General features: G+C 47.9%; 1 protein-coding gene across 1 annotated transcript in view; it reads right to left on the reverse strand.

The window, feature by feature from the left end:
- Ablim1 (actin binding LIM protein 1) overlaps positions 1 to 17,942 on the reverse strand; it is a 179,790-nt gene extending 161,848 nt beyond the window's left edge. Inside the window, exon 1 of the mRNA XM_051146851.1 lies at positions 17,833 to 17,942. Within this exon, the coding sequence (XP_051002808.1) occupies positions 17,833 to 17,923 (91 nt within the window). The 5' untranslated portion in view covers positions 17,924 to 17,942. The remainder of the gene's footprint in view (positions 1 to 17,832) is intronic.
- Positions 17,943 to 20,122: the final 2,180 nt, after the last annotated feature.

The raw sequence follows: 20,122 nt of genomic DNA on the forward strand, positions 1-20,122 counted from the left end.
AGAAAGGAACCCCCCCCCCCCTCCTGCCTGGCCTCTCAGCCACGGCAACATTGCTACGCCACACTGGCTGGACAGGAAGCCTGCTCAGACACGGGCGGGCTTGAGTTCCGTGTGCCCCACGCTTAGTGGCCTTGGACACATTATTTTTCCTCTGTGGGATTCAGCTGTCATACCTGTGAATGGTAGTAACACATCCCAGTAGTGAGGTCATAGGAAGGACAAGGCTAGCTTCCCGGGTGTGTGGCCTGTGCAAGGTGTAGTCACACTGGCATCTGTAATAATATATAGTCTCTCAACTTACACTTTGTAAGTGAAGCCGGAAGGGACAATGGAGCACACAGGCCACCAGGTGAGAAACATGTGGTCTGTGTGTCGCATCCCTGCTGTCCCACGGCCGGTCTGCAATGCCCCACGAGCACAGAACTCCCAGGCACCTGAGGGCGTGGGAATTCAAGAGTATGGAACTCACTAGGAAGACCAGGCCGACCTCAAATTCACAGAAATCTGTGTGCCTCTGCCTTCCTGGTGTAAGGACTAAAGGTGTGCACCACTAATGCGGACAAGGTGTATCATATCCATGGTTCTGCTCAAACTCCAGTCAAACCTTTTTCCTTGAATGATAAAAGAAGGCCAGGGGAGCCCTGCTGCATCCTTTCTACACGTATTGGCTTCCCAGGTAAGTCAGCCCCTTACATCGAAAATGGTGGCACAGAATCTTTTGGCTTTAGGATGGGTCACCTAAGCAAAAGCGAACAATGGGCGGAGGTGGGGGGCATGAAATATGTAAGTAGATGTTATGTATGTGCCTAGGAAGTGGGAAGTACTTTAGGAGAGGCTGGAAGGTGGCACTGGGGAGAGGAACTTTGGAGGGAACACTGATAAAATGACACTTGAATAAAGGTGTAGAGGGAAAGAGTGAGCCACGTGGGTGTGTGTGGACACAGATGCCACAGACAGAGTGGGCACAGGTGCCCCAGGTAAGAGCATACCTGGGGAGTCACAGCACCAGGAGCTACAGGAGCAGGGGTCAGAGGTGAAAGGTGGGAGGGGCTGGGGCTGGCCCTTGGCTTGTCCTGTTGATCTGGGAAGTCAGGGAAGCTTCTGAGCACAGAGCTCAGGATGTGATCCGGTCTCACGCAAAAGGACCTCTCTGGCTGCAGTGACCCCAGAGAGAGGAAAAGAGTGCAAAGATGTGGGGCACTGAGTCAGGGCACAAAACAAACAAAGGGTCTTGAGGCTGAGAAGCTGCCACAGAATAGCGAGAAGAAGAAGACAGGAAAAGTTATAAAATGAAAACTAAGGACCAAGAGAAGAGCAACACTGAGAAAGGAGCAAAAGAGACTTCAGTAAGATATCAAATTCTGAGCACAGGAAAGTCTGAGATGATTTCAGTGAAGACAGAAGAGCAGGTCCAAAACATTGTGAGAAAGCCAATAAAATGTGAGATAAAACTTAAAACTTATCCTATGAGAAAAAAACAAAACAACCCAAAAAGCAGATGAAATACAACACCTTTGAGTTAACACAGATCTGAACTTGCAAATTAAATGATAAATATATGTAATATTTTGGCAAAATTGTATATAGTAAACTAATTCGGGTTCCAGACTAAGCTTTGGATTTTAAAGGTGTTATTATTCTCCAGATATCCAGGCAGGGGGGGAAAAAAGCCAAGAAGCCAAAAACAAAAAACGAAAAATAGGGCTGGAGAGATGGCTCAGAGGTAAAGAGCAGTGGCTACTCTTCCAGAGGTCCTGAGTTCAATTCCCAGCAAACCACATGGTGGCTCACAACCATCTATAATGAGATCTGGTTACCCTCTTCTGGTGCACAGGTGTACATGCAGACAGAACACTGTATACATAATAAATAAATCTTAAAAAAAAAAAAAAGAAAAAAGAAAGAAAGCTTGCCAACCATACCGAGAGAGACACATGGCCTAATCTTAGATTCTCTGTAGTACCAGTGTGGGAAGGACAAAGGCTGAGCAGCCCTGGCTGAAGGAAAGAGTTTCTCTGAAGAACCTGACGCTCAGCCAAAGCTGTTCAGACATAAAGGCCACGGTAGAGCCCCTCCACACATGTGCACACACACAAACACACTGTGTGCACACACAGGCACACACTCACATATGTGCACATACACATCTTACACACACATACACATGCGCACACACCCTGCTCAGTGCTAGGGATCTACACTAAACATAGAATTAGATCTTATCAGGGGCGGCATCACAGGGCCCAGTATGTGCCCAGGTTCTGAGCGGTGGCTGTTTGAGGGACTGCAGTGGAAAGAAGAGTGCAACATTGTCACAGACTGCTGATTTAGAGCCAACCAGAAGAAAAGGAAGCTTAAATTATCCATATTTTTATACCAAAAAAGGGAGAAAATCATGCTGATCCACTGATCACTTTCAAGGAGTCTCCCCCAAGTGAGATTATATAGATCCATGGGACAATACCCCAAAGAGACCAAATATGTTCACCAAACAGAACCTCAAGCAAATCAATGATTTATTGGATCATCTGATTGTGCAAACATAGTGGAATTGCAAGCATGCATAGTGGGCTTAAGTACCACCCCCTCAACATATGTAAATGAGCACATTGGGCTGGCTGAGATAATTGGGGTCAGAACAAGCAATGGTTGATAAATTAATATGTCCCTAAGTGTCTTTCCAGGACACGGTTACGTGTTAGGAGAGAGGCTGGGACTCATGACACGTACCAAGCTTTACAAGGGTACTTGTAATGATATTCCATGTTCTTACGTGTGTATGGGCTCTTTTAAATGCTTAAACAGCTGCACATTGCTGCAGCTTAAACAAAGACTGCTACTGCCTGTGCCGTATGTCACGTCTCTGCATTTCTGGAAGAGCTGCCATGGAAGACAGTTTTCTTCCCCTCATTCCTGCAGCCCCCAAGAAGATGGAAAACACTTTGCCTCAGTGTTGGACTGTATTGGGTTTGGAGAAAGTCACACAGAAAGAGAAATGCTTTAGAATATAAATTTTTTTTCTTGGATTGAGATCTGAAATACATCTTGTCTTTCTTGAATAAAATATAAGATCTCTGAGAATCTTTGCTGGATATAAATTTCTGCACAGGAAAAAACAATCAACTAACCCACAAAGGCAGCGTTAAGCCACAAAATCTATGATGGAAAGCCAATTGGAACACAACTCTGAAAGACTCATTCCTTATGCTAATAAACACTACATCTTGCAATGCTATACAGCACAAAGCCTTTCTTCCAAGCGGCCGAAAATGTCCTGTAAGTGCAGGAGACAGAAACTGAGTTCTCTGTGTGCTTACCTTCTTATGGTCACACAGCAAAGGTCCCAGCTCATTTCTAAAGTGATGTAGAGAGATATTTGAATCCGAGGCACTGAGAACACGCTCACAGGTCCGCAGAAGAAACACTTGCTTCAGGGGTACTACGTGATTGTGTCCAACTACAGAAGGGCTTCAAACGTGGCTTGTTCTTGGTATTTTTGGCCAGTGGCTCTTACACATAGAAATTAAACTGGATTACTCCTGGCTATGTATTTATTTTGTTAGTTTGTTTGGGCTTTTGTTAGGTGATTTAATCAAAAAAAATGTGTTAGAAATAGTTGCTCATATCCTTGTTAAACTCTTAATTAAAATTGGCCAGCTGCACTGTGGTCTGATAGATTAAGTTCAGTTGAAGTGTTCCTAAACACATAGCGTCACATGGCATTTCCGTGGAGGATAATAGGGGTCTAAGCGGTGACCTTGGTAACCAGGCAGCCACTTATCCAGTGTCCCTGCAGTACTGAGGCCCACCAAGTGATTACGGAGATGGCCTGTCCCCTCTAAGGACAAATCAGGCCTGAAAAAGGGACAAGGTGACCACGTCCAGCAGCACACTGGAATCACAAGTTAGCACATCAAGGAACAGACTGATATGAAATACAACGGATAGTTGGCTAGGATGTTCTAGTGATGTAAAAAATGACCTTACAGCCTATCTAGGTCAGGACGGACCGAGAGGGAGAAGGCTGGGCGCTGCATGGACCCAATAATTTCACCTTTCTCTCTAGGACCTTCTTTCTTTATCCCATGGGTCTCATGTGATGTCAGGAGAATTCTCCTTCTTCTTCACTTAAGCTACATGCAAACCCTTGTGACTGTGTTTGGTTGTTTTTCTTGGCACTGTGTCTTATAATTTTCTGTTGAGTTTCAGTTGCCGTCTATAGCTATCAAACTGGATGAGCAAAGATTTCTAAAGAACAAGCAAAGAAATCTACAGGGCATTTGCAGAAAAAAAGAAACTAGGTAAAGAATGTCACCGAGCAACCCCAGCTTCCACTGCATAGTATATTACAGACCCGTGTGTTGTAGTGGCATGAGATGCCTTGAAGAGTAGGGTGCCACACATCAAGATAACGTGTCTGCTCTGGAAGATAGTCCATAAGGTCCTCAAAATAGTCAACGCAGAGCTATCATGTGCTACAGCAAGTCCACTGACAGATACAAACTTGAGAGGACTGCAAGCATATGACCATAAAATATCTACACACTTTGTTCATAGAGGACTCTATAGAATGTGGCATATCCATGCAGTACACTATGACTCACCTGTGAAGAGAGAACAGGCATGTATGGCACATGCTACAACCATGAGCCTTGAAATATCTAGTCCAATGCTCACAAGCTGTGGGTGGCAAGCCCTTTGGGGTCGGACTACGCTTTCCCAAGGGTTGCCTGAAACCATTAGAAAATACGGATACTTACATCACATTACAGTCTCATAACAGTGGAAAAAAATGACAGTTATGAAGTAGCAACAAAAATACTTTTATGCTTGGGGGTCACCACAACATGGGGAACTATAAAGGACCCAGCATTAGGAAGGTTGACACCCACTAATCTAGTCATCAGGAGTCAAACACAGAAGATTACACGTGCGGTTCTGATTTTACAAAATTCCAGCCCCAGATTAGGTTTTAATTAAAACATACCAAGCATGTTAGCATATTATATACTCTGATCGGTGATTTAGATGAGAAAGCTTCCTGTGAAAACACACAGTAACTTGCCCACATCCCTGGGCCTGAAAATAAAGACATGAAAAACAACAATCAATGAATCAAAAATAAATAAAAACGAGGCAGGGCGAAGCACGTGCAGGTGGTAGAACAAAGCGGAGCTTGCCTTTCTTTAATTGTTCTGTTGTTATTCAGATCGCTGGTATGGTTTTCTTTTGCTAATATATCAGGTTGATTTTATCTGCTTTCCAGCTCAAATGTCAATTCTCACTTTTCCTTCCTTGGCCTGTCTGGTATTTTTTCCTTTGGAAAATGACTACATTGGTTACCTAAACAACTACTTACCTTCTCATATGTTGGGGGCAGGGAAGAAAAGGAAGATATATATATTTGTTTTGTTTTTCAAGACAGGGTTTCTCTGTGTAGCCTTGGCTGTCCTGGACTCACACTGTAGACCAGGCTGGCCTCGACTCACAGCAATCCACCTGCCTCTGCCTCCCGAGTGCTGGGATTAAATGCATGAGCCACCACCACCCGGCAAGGAAATATTTTTTTAAGGTCCCACTTAACATAGAAATGTTTTTCTTTATATGATTTGAGAAGACCATGATCTATTTGCAGTGGAGATGGTTTAGCCACATTTTGCACGTGACTATAGTGAGGATCAGAGATGTTAAGTAACTTTTCTGGGCCAAACAACCGAAAGGAACGGGTCTATATGACTTTGAAGTTGGCGGTGCAGCTGGGCCCACAGCTTTGCATCTGACGCTGCCTGTGCTTTGCTGCTTCTCTGGGCAGCAGCAGCGGGGCAGCGAGAGAAATTGTTCTCCTCTGACTTCTACAAGCATTTATTCATTCATCTGTCCACGCACACATCCTTTCCCGTGGTAGATACTATAATGCACTAAAAATATAAACATGGCTCCCTCCAGAGCCTCAGAAGAAACGGAGAGAGAGGGGCTTCACACAAGCCATCCCAACAGAAGGATTCTTGGAAGGCGGAAGGAGGCATGAGGGAAAGCGAGCAAATAGGTCTCTCCAGAAGAGGAGAAAGGACTCAGTCTGCATCCTGCTGGTCACTGGAGACAAGAGCATCTGAAAGAGCAGGCAGCAGGCAGACGCCCTCTGCAGCAGGACCCTTCAGCTGTCTGTAAGGGTCTGCTGCAGGGGTTCGGGGCGGGGTTGTGGTTGATGCTGGGTGTGATGCTGGTTGACAGTCCACACTTGAGGTACCGTTCCAGCAACATGATTAAACTAATGGAAGGAGAGCCTCAGCAGGGGTTGGTAACTATAAATTAAAGGGAAGGCGAGCAGTCTATGATGCCCAAGGGCTGGTGCTCTTGTTTCCCTCTACCCATGGTCTTCTAAGACTGAAAGCACTGGCTCTGGCAGCCTGCAATCACGGCTACTTGGGAGGCCAAGGCAAGAAGATCACACGTCCAAAGCCAGCCTGAGATAACAGCGTGAGTTCAAGGCCAGTCCAAGGAAGATAGCTGAGTGATGGAGAGCTTGCACACGGCCATAAATTCTGTCTCCACTATTGCAAAATAAAGAGAAAGAAGGAAGAAATGAAAAAAGGAATGAAAGAAATCGAGGCACCACTTGTCATCTCCATCCTGAGCAGAGTAAAAGTTAGAGAGACTGTTCCCTTGAGGGAATCCATAGATGCTTTATGTGTCTGTGAAGACCAGTGTGTGAGAAAGCAGAGGTCACAACATAGTGACTGTCCACCCCAGCCCCCACTGAGCAGCAGGTGCCGGTCACTACTTTGTGTATCAGAAAAGCCACAAGTCAGGAATGTGGGGCCAAGGAGGACACGTTTTCACAGCCTCCCTCACAGATTTAAGGAAAGCTCTTCACACTTGAGTCTAAAGTTGCAAAGACTTAAACTCTCTTTCCAGTGCAGCCTCTCATCAGGACCAGGATGAAGCCCCAGAGCACCCTGGGACACAGAGCTTCTCTGACCTTTGACCTTTGTTCCACAGTTCCTGAGACCTCCCCAGGGCACCATGACATTCTTGATTGTGGCTGTAGATCAGCATTACTGAACAGGGTCAGAACGGGTATGAAAAATAAAAATATGAAACATTGCATATTTGTTTATTTTGAGAACAGCTTGATGCTACTTTTAGAAACACACACACACACACGCTCATACACATGAACACACATATACTCACATATGTGCACACAGACATACACACATACATACCTGCACACATACATAAACATATGCACAAATATACATGCACACACATGTGCACATGTATACACACACAGGAGGTTCTCACAGTTATGTGGCATCTGAGTACCAGGAGAAGACACCCCTGGGGGGTGCTAAGCATAGCAAGGCAGTCCCAGCAGGGGCTCTCAGTGGGAGAGTCTCCCTTTCTATCTCAGTGGCCTTGAGGAGGAGAAGATGACCAAGGCTACACTGTTTCCAGTCTCCAGCCCAGAGCATTCTGCTCTGAGATTTGTACCCAACTGAGGACAATGGCTGAACCCTCTCTCAGGGTCCTTAGGACTTTGGATAAGATCACCAGGCTCTTATTGTTTGCTTGTCAAGAAGGTAATTGGTCTAACTAAGCTTTCCCAGAGCCCAGAGCCCATAAGGACAACAAATGTCAGATTCAAAAGCACACTCGAATTTCCTACAGTAGCATGGGGGTGGGGGAATCCCCATTTTAAAATGCCTAGTTTTTATGTTTGCTTATTTTTCTGGCATAAGTACCTCTTTCATGAGTTATTTACAATCGCCGGGTATGCCAGTGGCTTGCGGACCTGGAGAATAACCTGTTTGCACTATACTGTGAGGCCAGAGGCAACATAGCACCACGGAAAGAACACAGAATAAGATGCCAGGCTGACTGGGGTCCAAACCTGGCTCTTCCACTCAGGTGAGGGGGGCCAAGGAGGAGTTGGAGGGGGAAACAGGGATGGACGTAGTCACAGTACAGAATTATCAAATATTTTTAAAGTAGTAGTACTGTGTTTGTGAACTTATTGTACATACTAAGTGGAAAATAAAAAGCCAACGGTTATAGCAACGCTAAGCATAACCTCCCAGTGAGCAGCAGATGGTCCTGCAGAACAGGTTCCTTTCCTCCCTGCACCATCTCAGGCAGAGCTGGAGCCACAGGCAGAAGCTTCTTGCTTACTGTGCAATTGTGTCCTCGGGTCCTCACCTCTTACTCATTTCTTTCTTGTCCCTTCCCCGCTAGCTTCCGAGGGTTGTTTTGAGCACAGAGGAGGGCTGGACAGATGCACATGGGGACACCATGAGGGGCACAGAGCTCCGGGCTCAAGCAGGGTCTGTCACCAGACAGCAATAGGAAGCTGCCGTATTGCATCTTGAGCTGATTCAGGAAGACCAAATGTCCCCGTGTCCCCTGCCAGGAACTGCTCCTGAGCCCTCTGAGCTTCATTAGCATAGGAAGTCACAGGAGTGCTGGAGGGAGGACCTACTCAGAGCACCTGTCCCTGCCCGGATGCTCCAAGCACACAGTGGCTTCCTGGGAACCCCATTTCCTGTGACTCACTCACAGTGCCGGGCCCAGCAACACGAACCAATGCCAGGTTTCTGCTTCTGTTGCTGCACAGTCGTAGAAGGTGGCACCAACATAGCTTCTGTTTTGGCTTCTCTGGTTTTTAATTTTGTTTTGTTTTGAGACCAAATGCCCATACGTAGCTCAGGCTAGCCTCGAACTCACTATGCAGCAAAGTTGGCCTCAAACCCACAGTCCTCCTAACTCCTCCTAAACACTGGGTTTACAGGCTTGTTCCACCAGTCCCAACTAAAAACAATTCCTAAGGTAAATTGTTATTGGTATTGCAGCCAAAGCTTACTGGATCCCTGTGTGTGCCCCCAAACCAAACACTCTGACATGTGCGTTATCATTGAGTTCTCACAGACTTGGTCTTTAGACCTGGGGCAGGGGGTCCTTGCCCTGACGCTTCCGAGTCTGGCTCCAGGATCAGCTGGGGCCAGCTGACAGTGCCTCTGGGTGGAGCATCCCAGCCTCCTCTTTGTATTTGCTCTGACACTGTGGTCACTAACACCTTTTCTGTGCCCTGAATTGCTGACCAGACCCTGAGGAATAGAGTTCTCTGACACTGGTGGTCACTAACACCTTTTCTGTGCCCTGCATGGCTGACCAGACCCTGAGGAATGGAGTTCTCTGACACTGGTGGTCACTAACACCTTTTCTGTGCCCTGCATGGCTGACCAGACCCTGAGGAATGGAGTCCTCTGACACTGGTGGTCACTAACACCTTTTCTGTGCCCTGCATGGCTGACCAGACCCTGAGGAATGGAGTCCTCTGACACTGGTGGTCACTAACACCTTTTCTGTGCCCTGCATGGCTGACCAGACCCTGAGGAATGGAGGAGTCCAGGAGTCCTGCCCGTGGGGTTTCAGAACGGGGAGGACCCAGGATGGCTTTATTCCAGAAGAGAAGCATGGTAAGCAGCCACACCCCAAGCTACTGTGCTTTGCCTTTTTCATGGGCAACTGACATACACTTTGGGGTGACTCAGCTTGTTTATAGAGACAGGGACCCCCACAAAGAAACCCGTGCAGGGTTACATGTGAGACAGTCGCACAGGACGACAGTCTTCCACAACTTTACTAACAGGGAAGCTCTGACTTGGATTAACTCCTTGAAGTGACACATTTAGTGAGAAGAGCTGACATCAAATTCTGGGGTGTCCCAACCCAACACCACAACTTCCCGCTATCTCCAGAACTTGTCACCCATCTCTACTGGGATGTGGATATTAGCAGGAGGCTCCCACTAACCCTAACCCGGGCTGCTTGATGCTGTGTCATCACTTGTTTTCTGGGGACACCCTGACTCCGCTGCCTGAGGAATTTTGTCTCCTTGAAGAGCACCAGTGGGCTACCCCAAAAGCACCTGGCTTAAGCACCTTTCAGTAGAAGCACCAAGGTATCAGCTATGGAGGATAAACTCCAGCAAAAATCTGTGTTCTGTTCTCAGCCCCGCTTGTAGAATAAAGCTTTTGGGTGGTCAAACAGTAATTTTTGGCATCTACCAGATGAGAAACCAATATCTGAGGGCAATGCCTACTGCAAGAGGCAGGGCCAGTGGGTTCTGGACCATCTTTCTAGGACAGCTTGTAAACAAAGTAGGGGTGGGAGCCATAGTTTCTCCATCTTGCCTCCTTAAAAGAGATGAGTCCAGAGGAGTGAAGTCAAGATTGTTGGAGGGCTGGGCACTGCAAGAGTCAGTATCTTGTCCTAAGTGAATGCTGTTCTTCTCTACAGGCCTACCTCCATCCCAGTCAGAGTTCAGCATGGTCACAATGAGAGAGCACTTTATCCTCAAGATAGCGGCTGACTCTTAAATATCAGACAAGAGATGGCTCAGTTGGTAAAGTGCTCACTGCCCAAGCATGAGGACTTGAGTTCAGTTCCCAGCAATCAACATAAAACACAGGCATGGTAGCATGCACCTGGAACCCCAGCACTGGGGAGGTGGAAACAGTCAGGTCCCTGGGGTGTGCGCCGAGCCAGCTGAGCCTAAGCAGTGAGCTAAGTCCCAGTGAGAGACCTTGTCTCAAAAGATAACTGAACATTGCCTGTAGAGACTGTAGACTGACCGCTGGCCTCCACGCGCGCGCGCGCGCACTCACACACACACACACACACACACACACACGCATGCATGCACACATACACACATATGTACATGCACGCATACACACACAGTGTAAAACAGAATCTTCCTGTGTTGAAGATGAGGGTGTAGAATTGTGCAGTTGGGAGTTCATTGGAAGACTAAACGTGGAGTTACTGTGTGGCCCTGGCATTCCATCCTAGTCCACATGCCCAAGAAGACAGAAAACACATGATCCTTACAAACTTGTACAAGACTGCCCACAGCAATGACAGTCACACTAGCTAAAAAGGTTCAAACAACCTGACTATTCATCAACTAATGAAGGGACAACAAACAAACAGAGGGTACAGTGAAATAATTTTTAGCCATAGTAAAGAAATAGTTGACACAACTTGAACACTGCTAAGTGGAGGAGGCCAGACCCAGAGGATTATCACTCACCATGTGCATACAAGTCCAGCATGGGAGATGCACAGAGGCAGAAAACAGATCGTCAATTCTTGAGGCTAGGCGTAGGGCTAGGAAAGTCGGCTTGGAGAAGTTCTAGCTATATCAAGTTATGTTATTTTATTTAGACTATGAAAACAGTAAAAATTCATTGTGGTGATGGGTTGTGTGCCTAGTGAATCACCTACTTTAGGCAAATTATACAGTATGCTTAACAGCTCAATAAAGCTGTTAAAGTTAATTGCATTAAAACAGAAGACCTTAACATAGATGTGTCCTCCCTCCCCACAACCTGCCTCCAACCCTGTCCTTGTCTATGGCTGGCCATGAATTAGGAAGCAGATGCTCACTTGAATCGGCTCCATGTGTCTTCAGGGATGGTGTCTAACAGCCTCTGCCCATAGTTACGTACTGGTTTAGACAGGCCATGAGCACCTGCGTCAGCACCGGGCCACTAAAGCTACCATTACGATGTCAAAGGCTGAGGCCTTGTCAAAACCAGCAACTGAGGCTTGGGTAACAGTTCTATTGATAAAGTACTTGCCTTCCAGCCCCCAGGACCTGTCCAGTTCCTAGAGCCCACTTAGAAATCAAGGTGTCTGGGTGTGCACGCCGGAGACAGAAGACGGGGACAAGTTAGCTCCCTCAGGCCACTCAGCCAAACGTACTCTTTGAGTTCCAGGGCATCAAGAGACTATGTCTAAACCAATATGGAAGTTACCCCTGACCTCCTCTTGCATGTGAGGGTGCACGTGTACCTGCATGCACACACACACACACACACACACACACGCGCGCGCGCGCGCGCGCGCACGCACGCACGCTGCTCCACATCAGTGACTCTCTGCCCAGCCTGAGCTCTCTCTGCACACCTTCCCAGCCTGAACGAACAGCTACATTATAATGAGATTCACCTGAGAAAGAAGAGTCTCACCGTGCTCTCTCACTGTGAGAACACTTTTTTCCCTTTTGAAACACTCCACTAGACAAACCTTTCCCAGGCAGCAACGCAATTTGAACTTGAGCGTTGCGTCCATGTGAGAGAGCAGCACTGGGGGAGGTACTCTTTGCTATCATATTTCTCATTACTGATAATTACTCCAACCATGTTTTGAAAGAAAGCTGTTTGTTAAAAAAGACCATAAAACCAGAGACTAAAATCCGTGGCTGTCTTTCTGCCAGGGCCTCATTTCTCCTGCTCTGGCATCGTTCATTATACATGAAGGACAGTGTTTCCTTTGAAGCACGCAGCCCAGAACAGTGGGCTAGGAGGCGCTTTATTACCCATGTCAATCACAAAACACAACCCGGCGTCAAAGGGGATTCAGTTACTCACCAGATGGATCACAGCTGCTAAACCTGAGCTCAGGTGGGCCACAGCCCGCAGAATACAAATAGAACAGGTGTGTGACTGTGCCACGCCCCTGGTGAGCAGGGCAAGAGGTCTCGGGGCCACCCAGGTCCTCAATGATCAGTCTCCTTCTGTGTGACCCCCTGAGGCTCGTTCTCTCAGATGACGTAACTTTGCTTTTCTCAGAGCTGCACAATTTCCCCAGACACTTTAAACCAAGGAAGGAAGGCATCTTGGTGTGGCGGACATGAAACCAAGGTGGGAGCAGGGCTCCCCACTGGCTGCCTCAGCTCCTCTGGTGCCCCCAGTTCTCTTTTCTCACTGCCCAGTGAGGAAGATTAAGAGGGACGGATTTAAAAGATTACCCTCTGGAGCTTAGCCATATTTCCAGCCAGACGATTATGTACGAAAACAGCCACTACCAGGAACTCACAACTGCAGTGTGAGACAGGAATTCTTATTTGAAAATAAAATTAACACAGCACCTGCAGCAACAACTGAACGAACCATCCAGCAGCTATTTCTAGAGTCTACAATGTTATCTGGTGAGAGTGCTAAAAGTAGGTCTAAATAAGGCAGAGACACCACTTCCGATCTACAAATCCATCCTAGGGAGATCTTGAATCTTGAATCTCAAGGGGCCAGTATGGCGGGGAGGGGGGGTTGGGGGGGCTTAACAACAGCTCCTAGGATTTAATTAATGACAGACCCAGCTCCAGGCCACGGTAAGCAATCATTTCCTTTCTGTGTTCTAGAGAATTATTTCCCCTGGTGCCATGAACTCTGCTGTATTTAGTTGCTAACGTGTTTAACGGCCTCAGAGTCATTCCGTGGGTGTCCTGCTAAGGCAGCTGCACAGGAGGGGGACAGCACTGCCCTGTGGGTAGTAGCTTCCTGTTCTCACAAAGTCAACCCTAGTTGGTCCCTGCTGGCCTGTGATTTACAAAAGGAGCTCTGGTGATGAGCTTTGTGACATCCACACTATAGGGTTAAGTATAATGTGTGACATTCTACAACTACCCAATAGTGATGGGTCAAAGTGAATAAATCTGTGCTGATTTCCTTATTGTTGCTACTGGATTCTTACAGAATTTTCTTTCATTAAAGCCACTGTGAGCTGAGCATGGTGGTACATGCCTTTAATCCCAGCATTTGGGGAGGCAGAGGAAGGCAGATCTCTGTGAGTTCAAGGCCAGCCTGGTCTACAAAGCCAGTCCAGGACAACAAGAACTGTTAAACAGAGAAACCCTGCCTCAAAACAAACAAACAACAAAAAGCCACTGTGCACTTTAAATAAAATGGAACTGAAAGCTAGGAGGTTCTGCGAAGATAAAGCTAGCATTTCTCAGAAATTCTTGTGAATATCTACGGAACTTTCAAAAATACAAGTTGTGGGGTGATCTGTTCAGAGTGCCACATGACAGTCTTGTAGGTGGAGCCCAGAATTTTCCATTTCTAAAAGTTCTCTGAACCAGGACCAGCAATGGATGCCCCAACCGATTCCATCACTTAAGATAGATAAGCATCACAGAGAGGCTGAGAGAGTTCCTTGAGACAGCCCAGCAAGCCTGCAGCTGGGGCTGAATTCTAAGCTGTGGCTGATCTGCCTTCTACCTTAGGAGGCCCTTCCACAAAGGCCATGGGTGATGGAGTGAGCAGGAAAGCCCTTGCTTCCCTTTCCCGGCTCCTGGTCCTTAGTGCAGGATTTGGCAGCAGAATTAGAAACCCAGAGGCATCTTGTGGGGTGGGTCTTGGGTTGGGCCAGCACTGGTTGCACATTCCCTCAGTCTCTACTCTATGTTTATCCCGGCACATCTTGTAGGCAGCATAAATTTTGGGTCGAAGGTTTTGTAGGTGGATTGGTGTCCCCCTCCTACCACTATAAGTCCTGCCTGGCTAGAAGGTGGCCCCCTCAGTCTCTGCATCCCCTACTACTAGGAAGCTCAGCCAGAGACATCCCCATGCCCTCCTTGTAGCCTACTCTGTCTCAAGTCTCCAGCTTGTCTCAGTGATGTGACTTGATGTGTTCAGGTGGGTTGATGGGGGAGGATCCCCTTTTCTGAAGACAAAGGGAGGGGTATAGGGGAAGAGGGTGGGAGAGAGGGACTGGGAGGAGAGGAGAGACAGGACTACAGTAAGGATATAAAGTGAATATATAAATTTAAAATAAAGTTTAAAAATTAAAAAAGAAACAGAGACTTCCAATTTGCTGGACTTGTTCTGCCTGGTGGGAAGCAGGGTAGGATGGATGAGCTAGACAGTCACAGAGGCTCCCCACCCCGGGGTGGGGCTAGGGACAGTGGAGTCGAACTTCAAAAGTCCCATGAAGTTTCACAATTAAGCTCTGTATCAACCGCTTCCCTACCCACAGACCCCACCCCACCCTCATGCACCACAGACCCAGACTCCTTGCAACATCTTGCTCTGATGACAGCTTGCAAGGCTGCTGAACAACTCACATGCATTCTCTTTCTTGAGCCTCGGGATTTGTAACGAAAGACATCCCATCAACATTCCAAAGCGTGTACAGAGCACAGCTCTCAACACACACTGTGCCTCTGCTAGGTCCTTCTAGTGCAGTGGTTCTCAACCTGTGGGTTGTGGCCCCCAAAAGACTGCTGGACACCACAGATGTTTACATCACAGTTCAGAATGGCAGCAAGATTACAGTTGTGACATAGCCATAAAAATAATCTTACTGTCGGGGGCACCACAACATGAGGAACTGTATTAAAGGGCGGCAGCGTGAGGAAGGGTTGAGAACCACTGTTCTGGTGTCTGTATGGTAAACACTGCATGTGGGGTGTGATGCTTTGTACTATTAGTGTTGCCTGTGGTTTGTGTGCCTGTGCACACATGCATGCATATTCCTACAGCTCTGCTCTACATACACTGGAACCCGAGCAGCTACTTGCTTAGGAGTGTCTACACAGTCCTTTCATTAATATGCACGTACGTGTCTCAGGAGTGTCTACACGGTCCTTTCCTTAGTATGCATGTGTCTCTACAGAGAAACATGGTACTGCCACTTCTACACAGGCTCTGGCACATACAAAAAAACACAGAAATAGAGACTTGGACACGTGCAAGCTCTCTAAACCTAGTGCCCATGAGGCTGGGGACACAGCTTAGCAGTTGTGTGCCTCTGCTGCTCTTCTAGAGGACCTGTGTCACCCATGTCAAGCAGCTCACAGCTGCCTGTAACATCCTCTTCTAGCCTACAGGCACCTGCACACACAGGGCACACACGGGGTACACACAGGGCGCGTGCGCACGCGCGCGCACACACACACACACACATATACACACAAATAAAAAATTTTAAATTAAAAATGTAAATTCAGTATCTTCTTGGCCAAAATTAAGTTTGACTACTTTTGGACAAAGTCATTCTACCTTCTTGGTCTCTAAATTCATCAAACATCATCTACTGAAACTAATTCCAGGGCATTAACCCCGCCTCTGTGCTCAGCTGCTATTTATATCAGCAGGAACAGCTCAGGCCGCCCCTAGGTTTTGACAAGCTTACAGACCCATGCATTTAATTCAAGAAACAGTTGCTGGGTTAGGAGTAACCCTCCGTGGTCTGATAACTGCCTGGCATAGGTAAGTCCCCGGGCCTACTTTCAGAATGGCGGAAGAGGAGATTGTCTTTACAATAGTATAAAAAGCCAACATTTAGCTGACCATGGTGGCACACGCCTTTAATCCCAGCACTCGGGTGGCAGAGGCAGGCAGATCTTTGTGAGTTCAATGCTAGCCTGGTCTACAAAGAGAGTACAAGACAGCCAAGGCTACACAGAGTAACGCTGTCTAAAAAAAAAAGCCAACATTTGAGTGGTGGACTTACAGGTTATAGGTAAGACGTCTGGTGCATGTTAAAAGTTAGGGAAGAGTGAGAAGTAAACTCCATGTGGGTCTTAAAGGTGGCTGATGACAGCAGTAGGCGTCTCTTGCTTTTGAAGGAGGTACATGGAGCTAGAGAGATGGTTCAGTGGTTAAGAGAACTTCCTGCCTTTGCTGAGGTCTTGATTTCAGTTCCCAGCATCAATGTGAGAGAGCTTCTAGCTCCAAGGGATCAGAAAACCTTTCCTGGCCTCTGTGAGCATCTGCACCCATGTGTGTGTGTGCGCGCACACACACACACACACACACACACACACACACACACACACACACACACACGATACATATGCATAAATAAAGATGTTTAACCACACAGCAGCACAAGGAAACTGACCTCTTCAAAAGGCAAAACACAGGTCAGACATGGGCTGCTCGGGCCTGGGGCTAGTCACTGACCAGGAAACCTGTGTGCTAAATTCTGCCTTTAAAATAACCTCCTCCTCCTCCTCACATGATTCACAGTCAGCTCCCAGCAGAGACTACATCTCCAGTCTGCCTCAGAGCAGGCCTGGGAAGCATGGCACAGGGAGGGAACCCCACAGAAGCATCGGTGGGCCCAGCTCTTTCACTGCTACCCAAGCAGCCTCCTGCCACAGACCACGTCGAATGACAGTTGCACAAGAAGACATAGCGCTCAAAAAATAAAATAATAAAGACAGCGCAGCGTTCTTCATTACAAAGCCAACAATGACTGCAAATGTCTACACCACATCCAAGGATAGGCTGCTGAGCGACCAACCAGATGGAAGTCCACCTGCTGGCACAGAAGCTCTCCCCTGGTAAGCTGCAAATAGGAACTAACAGCAGGGGAGTTCACCAGGAGCTTCAGTAAGCCGGGAGGGGCCTGGGCGCTTCGCCTCTGTGCACTGGGGTAGCTCAGCAACTAGCCAAGGACACAGACTCCATCTCTGAGCCAGCTGTTTGGGTCAGTCCAGTACTGGAGGACAGATGTTACAGATACAACAGCTGGCCGGCTACAAGACAAGCCGCACAGCAAACCCTCCTCAGAGGGGACTTCCTTGGTTTTATGACGTTTTTTTTTTCATCCGCTAAGACCCACATGCTTCTTGCTAGGAGACCTTTTCTTCAGAGAACAAATGCCCAATTTCAAGTGAGACTCTCTCTGCAGCCTGGATTCCTAAGGAGATAGGCTGAAGGCGGCCTGCAGCTTCCTCAATGACTATGGATCTAGCTCCCTTCCAGAAGGTTTTAAAGCAAAAGCAAGCAGACCAAGGAGCTCAGCAAGCCCTGTGCAAACCCTCCACGAGCTATTATAGGAGCTCACAACATCAGGACACTCTTCGCTGCTGAGCAGAGCACACTGGGTAGGAAGCGTGTATACACTCGGCACCATCAGACCCCCAGAGCATCTTCATTGCTAATGCCTGCTTCCTGCCAGCCATTCCTGCTTCTTGGTCTTTTTCTCATCTCCCTTCTCAATCTCCCTGCAAAGCATAGCCCCTAGAGGTCTTACCTATCCCTCCAAAGCAGCCTGTGATTTTCTGTGCATACTGGCAGAGGCTTCCATCGGGGCAGGTCTCCTCTGCAAGGCTGGCTTCGTCCATCCCTGGGAGCAGCTGCCTCTCTTCCTGTAACAGCACTTGCCCAAGACCTGCCCAAACGAGAGCAAGCCGCCAAGCCCCCTCTTCTGTATCATCTCCATCAATAATTCAGATACTACATAAAATCTGCTGAGCATCCAAGACTGAGGTACTCTGAGGGCAGAAGCATAATTAGTTTAACGGACATCAAGTGTCTCGAATTACCCTCTGACAATATTCTCCATAGGCAAGGTTTTTAAATGCAGTGAGAGGCAGGCTTGGAATGCCTTCAAGAAGTAGCTAGGTACAAGATGTGTTCAGAGGGGCACACAGGCACCCCCAGGGCTCAGAGCCTCAATGGTAGACAAGTCTCTCCGTGGATCTCTTCCACAGAGTCAGGGGGCCACGCGCCACGAGGTCTGCTGCAGACGAATGGACTTCATACTTCAACCCTTACCCTCTGCCATACACTTCCCTTGCTTGCAAAAATTCCTCGGCCTGCCTCCCATCAGAACTTCCTGGAAATCCGCCTGAGCTTTAAAAAATGCAGCCTGTTTCCTCTTCCTGTTAGGCCTCCAGAGTCAGTGTGGTGGAAACACATGCCCACCCCATCTGCATGCAACAGCTCTGCTCAACGTTCACATCTCACCTCATCACAGGGCGACTTCTAAACCGTCAGCTTCTCCTGCTGGCTGCTAAGCAACTGTCTTCCCTCGCCCTCTTTCCAGGGGCTCTACACACACTGGGCACACATTAAGAGTCTGACGGTACCCCACAAGGAGCCACTATCAAATGTCGGCACCTAGTACTTGGATCACACTGACACCACAGTCAGCTGCTTTGGTTGGAGAGGAAGGAGACAGACTCATTCTGTGGCACAGTGAGGCAAACAGCTTCAAGCTTTTTGGTCAGAGACTCTAAGTACCACTGACCTGGAAGGCACTAAGTGGCAGGCACATGCCCAGGGGCCCCCGCCAGCTGTGGCCATAGGAAGCTGTCCGGGTAATTAGGAGACAGGCTGTCCTTGCTAAGCAGGATAAATGGGCAGGTGTAGACCTCGGCATCACACTCTGCAGAGGCGTTGACCCTGAGCAGCTGCCCCGCCTGCCTGCCCCTGGTTCCCCTCCTCCACAGATCTCCCGGGAGGAAGAATGCACAGGGAAGCATTTCCAATGGGCCAGTGGAAGTATTTATAATTCATCTCTCGCAACCCTGAAAAGCCCTGACTCATCCTGGCAGACCTCGGGTTCTCTCTTGATTTACTAGGAAATGTCCAGTGTCCCAGGTAACTGTTTTCCCGCAGTGTCAGAGCACACCTCATACCCCTAGTGTCCCAGGTAACTGTTTCCCCGCAGTCACAGCACACCTCGTGCTCCTAGTGTCCCAGGTAACTGTTTCCCCGCAGTGTTGCAGCATGCCTCATGCTTGCTTGGTTCCTTCCTTGAGATTAGTCATCTTTACATTTAAACTTTGAGTTTGCAGAATTCCCTGTAGGTTATGCTCATAAGAATATATGATGTAAAATCATGCCTGGTCCTGCAAACCCAGCCAACTGGCCAGTGTTCCTCAAGTGCTGCTTTACTAAGCCAGCGAAAGCCCTAACTACACCCTCAATATGTATCCTTATGCCCACATACAAGGGAACTTCCCTTTGCAATAGACAGAGGCCATTACAGAAAGCCTCTACCTCCCAGTGTGGGGTTGAGAGGACACATCACCACACCCAGCTGGTGGAAAGAATGATTTATGAACTCAGAAAAGACTTGTATTTCCCATTTACATGGACAAGTTTGCATATTTCTATTTCATCACCAACAATGACACATATGCAAATGGGTTCCCCTCTCAGTGACGAGTGGGGCATGTTGTGATGCGCCCGGATTTTGTGAGTGTGCAAGAGGAACACTTGTGTCAGCCTGGCGCTGCTGAAACAGCTCGGGAACATGACGTCCTGGCTGGTCTTTGAAGACAGACTTACTAAGAAGTTAAAGGGACTTAGAGGAGGGCAGAGGAGCGTGTCCAAGTAGAAAGTCTCGGCAGGAAGCTCCGTTCAGCTCTCAGGACATGGAGGGAAGCAGGACAGGTGGCCAGGAAAGGTCCTGGGTGGAAACTGTCCACCCACATATGTACAACCTCCCCATGGCTCAGAGAAGTTTGCCCACTGCCATTCCTTCCTGAGTGGACTGGAATTCCCAGAAACCCATTGGCACATGTCCACAAGCA

The sequence above is a fragment of the Acomys russatus genome, chromosome 5 (genome assembly GCF_903995435.1).
Source record: "Acomys russatus chromosome 5, mAcoRus1.1, whole genome shotgun sequence".
NCBI classification, from domain to species: Eukaryota; Metazoa; Chordata; class Mammalia; order Rodentia; family Muridae; genus Acomys; species Acomys russatus.